At 36.8% G+C, this 6,736-nt stretch overlaps 1 protein-coding gene across 1 annotated transcript; it reads right to left on the bottom strand.

The window, feature by feature from the left end:
- Positions 1-4,295: 4,295 nt before the first annotated feature.
- On the bottom strand, positions 4,296-6,011 carry LOC145104609 (uncharacterized). Its single transcript, XM_079041827.1, has 4 exons — positions 5,721-6,011; positions 5,034-5,631; positions 4,726-4,925; positions 4,296-4,670 (listed from the first exon to the last, which is right to left on the bottom strand). Exons 1-4 carry the CDS (start codon positions 6,009-6,011, stop codon positions 4,296-4,298), a joined length of 1,464 nt encoding a protein of 487 aa, XP_078897953.1.
- Between the last annotated feature and the right edge of the window lie 725 nt (positions 6,012-6,736).

Genomic DNA, 6,736 nt, shown 5'->3' with positions numbered 1-6,736 from the left:
GAAAATTAATTTTGGAACCTTGTTTTTTATTTTCAATTAGTAATGTTTTAAATGAAATAAGATTTTTTTTTGTTGTGTAGCACGAAGATCTCAATCAAAAAGCGGATTTAACTTTGAAAGGCGTGGTGGGGACTATCATTAAAGACTATTTTCCGCGCCTAACACAATCACAACGAGTATTATTCGAAGCTTCCCCCTTTGGAATATTCTTAGGAATGCATATCCCACATGGTGATCCCTTACTTGTGCATATGATGATGTTGCACGAAGTAAGGTGTCAACAAATATTTGAAATAGGGAGGTTTCTGTTTGATATAGAGGGGATCCAGTTGGATTTTGGTGAAACTGAATATATTCTCATTTGTGGTTTAAAAGTTGGTCCTTATGTGGATTTACTCCATAACGAAAAGAGCCAGTCAAATTCAAATCTCCGTGCTCGGTTGTTCCCAGATATTTCTAATGCACGTTTGCGGCTGAAAGATTTAGAAGACTTGATTATGTCCCCGAATTATTTGGCACTACAAGATGAAGATGTTGTGATGCTTATCCAGCTTGTTTTTATGTTGAAGGGTCTACACGGACGGGACGTTAAAACGGGCATTCCTGCAGCAGTATACAAGCTTGCTGATAATATAGATGATTGGAACAAGTATTACATTTAAAACAGGCATTCCCGCAGTAGTATGCAATGCACTAATTATAATAAATAAATTGAAAATTGCAGGTTTGCATGGGGTACGTATTTCTGGAAATATACTTCGCGTTTGATGCGTGGAATGTTTAAGAAAATAGAAGAGTTTAGAGTATTGAAGCAGGCCAATCCCGAATCGAAGAAAGTACACAAGTATACTGTTCCCGGTTTTATGCTTCCGTTTAAGGTTACTTTTAATGCATTTAAATAGTTATCATTGTTTTGTTTTTTATACTATAAAAATTTGAACTTCGTTTTGTATTATATAATAAGTTTGTATCATGACTTTTATAGTATAATAGAACGATACTTACATTTTTTTTTCATAGATATGGATTTTGGAGACGTTCCCAGAGGCAACCAAGTTTTATATACGCACGCCGACAGAATTGCCACGGATGAGGGCGTGGAGAAGTAAAACACCGTTATCGTGGGTTCAATGTTGTCGAATAATGAACGTGTCTGTGGTATGCTTTTTATATTAACAATCATCTATATTTACAAATTCCAATGTATTTTCATGTTAAACTAACAATCTGATTTTTGCAGCCTAACAACCAACCTATTAATGTCGTGGCAAAACCGGAGGAGCTGATGTTTCCGTTTTATGTTCGTTATGTCAATTAGACTCTTAACCCTGTAGAGTCTCCCCCACGGCAACATAGTCTTGTCCAAAATAGTCCACCTCATGTTGCATCGCCTGCTCGAAGAAGGATGTACAAGTCCGAAATAGAAACATCTTCGACTGAATCTGCCACAAATGCTTCTTCCTCGCAACATCTTGAAATAGAAACAAATTATATGTCAAACGACACATCAAGATTGGTAAAGAAGAAGAAGACGAGCACAAAGGCATTAGTGAAGCGTCTACTAGGCGTTGTGGCTGACTTAAGTTCTAAAGTAGACCGTGTATTACATAAAAAAGATGAACCGGACACAAATGTTGAACCAGACAGAGGGTTTCGAGAGGAGGAAGAGGTGGAGGAGGAGGAAGAGATGATAAATGAAGAGGATGAAGAAAAATATGACCATGATATATATTTTGACTATGATGATATAGGTACTCATGGTTTGGAGGGAGAATTTGGGCCTACACCTACGCATGTTGAGCCGTCATCGGACGTGGGTGAACATCACACAAAAGAAATGACTCCTATTGTTAGGCCGCAACGAAAGAGGGGTGTTCCATGGTATCAACGGACTCCGTTCACAGTGGTACAAAACTCATATTTTAAATTTGGTATATTTTTAAAATATTAATGTATTGATAATTATTTAACATGTTAATTTTTTAGTTGCAATCCACACCAAAATTGAAGAAAATCACCAAAGCAAAGAAAAAAAAAAGTGGTGAAGAGTCCTGAAAAAGCAAATGAAGACATTGTGAATGAAGAGAGTAATGATGTTTCAAATCATCTCCTGCTGGACAGTGTTGAAGGTGCCAGTACGTTGAGTTTTTGGAGAGAATAGAATACGATCTCTTCCAACCTAAACACTAAACATAGGCTGCATATGCTCACACTGGATGTGGAGTTTTGGTCAAGGTTACTTGCAGTTACTGACGCTGGGTGGTTAATTTCTTCGGTAACATTCGTTAAATATAATTTTTAACTACATTTTTAGACGATAATTTATATAAAAAACTGTAACATTTTTATCTTAAAATGTACAACATATTGCGATATGGAGTGCCTTGCTCATGGAAAGACGGCTGGCGAACGCAAGGTGGACGATATTCCCTCAAGAACTTAATTTGCAAAACGGAAAAACATTTTTTCTTAGGAATATAGCAAATGGTGTCGGAGGCCATCCTAAATGGAAGGATGTGGATATGGTTAGTTAAGTTTATTAATTATTTATTTTATATAGGAACTGAATTAATGACTATTAAATTTGTTTTTGTTTGCAGGTTCTATTCCCCATAAACGTTCCTCATGCCCATTGGTTTTTGGCAGTGCTACATTTAGATATTTGGAAAGTACACATTTATGATTCAGCACGATGTATGAATTACTTCACAACGTACTTGACTGGTGGAGAATTCAAAAGTTTTGGGGATAGTATAATCGAAGAGCTAGATGTCATTGACTACCGGAAGGATTTCCCCGATGGACACAAAGACAACGCAGTTATGGAGTTTATTGATATTGTAGACGCGCCACAACAAGAATATATTACTAATAGAGGGAATTGTGGAGTACTCGTAAGCATGTATATGAAAATGATTGCTTCGGGGGTACCGGTGAAGAGTGATAAGCCATGTAGAGATGCAGGATTTCTCTACAGAAATAGGATGACAAATATTATTTGGGATACTAAATAACTTGATGTTTGGAAGTTTGTATACATTATTATGAGATACTTGTTTTTAGTAGTTTTGTTTAATATAAACAACTTTTGTATCATATATTTTTTGAAACATAATTCACCAACATATATTACGATCATGATTGTAGAAATCGGGATTAATCGGCGATTAATCGTGGATTAATCGTCTGGCGTTCTCCAACCGTCGAGGATTAGGGCATTAATCGGAAATTTAGGATTAATCGGGTTTGGCAGGATTAATCGGCCTTGGCGGGATTAATCGGTCAACAAAAGTCGAAAAAAGTCAAAAAAAAGTCAAAAAAAAGTCAAAAAAATTCAAAAAACCAACTTTTTTTTTACTCCAAAATTTTTAAATTTTCAAAATTTCAAATATTATACCAAAATGTTCAAATTTTCGTATTTCCAAATTACAGTTTTTCTTATTTTCTAATTTTGAAGTACTTGTTTTTCTTAACATATATTAATATTTAATTAATTTTAATATTTTATTAATAATCTATGGTCCCCGATTAATCCTCGATTAATCCCCGCCAAGACCGATTAATCCCTTAACACCAGTCGACCGTCGAGCTACCGTTAAGCGATTTTTACAACCTTGATTACGATACATTAAAAACAAAACAAGCATTTGAAATAACATAATAACATTACAGAAAACATTACAAATAAAAGATGAACGACTAACAAACATTACATAGAACATTACGAATAAAAGAGTCGTCTACATGAAAAAGAGTTTATTTCTAACCAGATTCCAAACGTCCGTATACTCGAACTCAGTTTCATCAAACTGGCACAGGTAATATCCGTTCACGTATTCAAGAAGTTCTTCATCATCAGCATCAGAGCATCGCATTTTCTCATAATTGTAGCATCGATTGTACCATGTTACTTTAGTCTTTAAATCCATCCATTTACTAACAATATCGGGTTTTAGTCGTTCTTGTCCTTGTCCCGCCTTATAGTTGAACAAAGCTACTAAGCGGGACCATTTATCACCAACAAGGCAATTAAGGGGAGCCATTACCAGCAGACCCTCGTAAACGGTAATCCAACATCATGTTAGGACCAACACCTCTGTTGTCGTCCATGAAGATGTACCATTTGTTGGAGCAGACGCATTAGACAGATTAGCTGCATTTGAAGACGTTGGTACATTGGATGCCATTTTGTGAAATGATCCATTACCTCTAATTCGGACGTATAGATACGTGCTTTACTATATATAAAAAGATAGGTAACGCGGACTGACAAGTCAGTAACGCGGACTGACAAGTCAGTAACGCGTCTCTTGTGTCCCGTGCGTCTCTAGCGTCTCCTGAGTCCCTTCTGTCCCTTTCCCTTTCCCTTTTGTGTTACTACCTGATGTCGCACTACTTTTTGTAGCCTTTTTTTGTTTCTTTGGGACCAATGCCGGACAAGTCGCTGCATTATGTGTTGTACTATCACATCTACTACACCTTCTTACTATAGGTTCCTCACCTTGTGACGGGATACGATTTCTGTTTCTCGGTCTACCAGCTTGACGTGTATCCATTATCGGGGGTTTAACAACCATCATCTCAACAGGAATCTCCCAAATCATACGGTTCTGGAAGGGGGTAAACCGGCTCCTCATACGTACTTCGGTACGTTTCCATTTTGTAAGCATCTATAGCCAGATGTCCGAAGTTAGTTTTTTTCAAGTGCTTCAAGACCATTATGACATGACCACAAGGCAACCCAGTTCCTTCCCAATATTTGCATGTACAAGTCTCTTGCCTCAGATCAACTATGCCACCATGTTTGAAATCATGCACTTGATATATTGCATCTGAAACACCAGAAACGGACCATCCTGTCGTACACTCTTCAATTTTACTAACTACTTTTTCAGCCCACTCGGTTAGCACTGTTGAACGTTTCCCTGTAAAGAAGATATATATAATTAACTTATTATTCGACCTAATTAAAGTCCAAATTAAATTCATACCTCCTTCGATGCGACGCTTGTTACACCATTCCTATGAAAGACGATGGAAGAACTCAAGAAGGGGTATTATAGGCATCTTCCTTGCATCTACAGATAAAGCATTCATGGACTCTGCACTGTTCGAGGTCATGTAATCGTACCGTTTCGACAACGAATATGCTCTAGTCCATTTAGCACGGGGAATTTCACTTAGATACGCTGCTACTTGCGGCCTAGTAGAACTAAATTTATACCACAATTCTTCAAAAACATTTCTTTTGTAAGCTTTCACAAGCCTCCAAAACAACACTTTTGTTTTATCATTTTTCCCAAACCTGTGTATTATGTTTCCTAGTAGATGAAAAGCACACAAGCCATGATGAGCATGTGAGAAAACATTTTTAATACTAACCCGAATTGCATCGGCCCTATCAGTTACAAAAGTCAATTCTTGACAATCACCAACACATTCATACAACTTTTCAAGAAACCATGTCCAAGTAAGACCACTCTTTTTTTTGCATATTCTGTGCGCAAGGGGCAGTATCTGGTTGTTCCCATCCATAGTTACTGCATGCAATATGGTTCCCTTAAAATCACCCTTCAAATGGGCACCATCCATAATTATAACTTTACGACAAAAACGTTTGAACGCTCGTATCTGCAATATATTAAAATGGAACACATAAACACTCTATAATTTTTTTTAAAAAATTATATATTAAATAACAACAAGTTTTTTGTATTTACCGTGCTCCCAATGGCATAAAAACAACACTCGAAACAATCTTCAGAATCTGTTTGAATATAGGCCACTGTACCGGGATTATGCCTCTTCAAATTGTGAAAATAAATAGGAAGTTTGGAAAAACATTCTTCAGAGGATCCCAACAACAGTTCCATAGCATATTGTTTTGCACGCCAAGCTTGTTTGTAATCTACATTGATTTCCAGCAAAGCATTCAAATCCCTTGATATTTCATTAGGTCTCCAAACATTGGAACGAGTTTTTCCCATAATCTCATGCAATATAGTACCCATCACTTTTTTATTAGCATGCTTATGATTAGGGTGTATCTGTAATGACGAACATATGTGCACGTTGTTGAAAGTCCTGATTTCAAATTCATTAGTGGGATCAATGCGTTTTGCATATAAACGCCAACTACAGTTCTCAATTAACACTTTGTATCAAAAAAACCGTCTAAAATGCGTTGCAACCACCCATTCCGCGGAGACATTAATCTCTCCGCGGAGCTCCTCGTCACCTTCTCCGCGGAGGAATTTATGAACGCCAAACAACTCACTCCGCGGAGGTGTTAATGTATCCGCAGAGGGCCTACGCGGAACAATCTTTTAAACATTAAAAAATCAGACTTTTGGGTGGTCTGCGGAGATGACGTCATTTCGCAGAGATCTGCGGAGGGTCCTCCGCGGAATGTATGTCTATAGCCGGAAAAACCTATTTTTATGACTAAATTTCGAAATTGACCCCCATTTTTTTGTCTATTTGCGGTATTTTCCCTTTAAATTTGCCCCATGGAATAGAATTTCTTAAAAAACAATTCAACAAACATTTCTATATAGAAAACTACTTATAAGTAATGCTTTTTACTTAAGCCAAAAGTACTTTTAAATTTTTTTAGAACCACAGAAATAAAACTAATGACAAAAAAGACCGAAAACTAGCTGAAGTGCAAATATTATAAGAAACAAAAATTACACCAACACTAGACAAACACTTGAAAGCTAGAAATCAAAACCAC

Source organism: Lactuca virosa, chromosome 4, assembly GCF_052849685.1.
Source record: "Lactuca virosa cultivar CGN04683 chromosome 4, Lactuca_virosa_CGN04683_v6, whole genome shotgun sequence".
Lineage (NCBI taxonomy): Eukaryota > Viridiplantae > Streptophyta > Magnoliopsida > Asterales > Asteraceae > Lactuca > Lactuca virosa.
Note: the sequence above shows the minus strand (reverse complement) of the source record. Positions and strands in the feature narration are given on the sequence as shown.

Bases quoted from the DNA above. Each gene is read 5' to 3' on its own strand.
- LOC145104609 (XM_079041827.1), bottom strand. From the start codon at position 6,011: ATGGGTACTATATTGCATGAGATTATGGGAAAAACTCGTTCCAATGTT. The intron at 5,632-5,720 runs GTAAATACAAAA...AATATATTGCAG, and splicing joins TTTATGCCATTGGGAGCACG to ATACGAGCGTTCAAACGTTT. The intron at 4,671-4,725 runs GTCATAATGGTC...ATCTGGCTATAG, and splicing joins CTGGGTTGCCTTGTGGTCAT to ATGCTTACAAAATGGAAACG.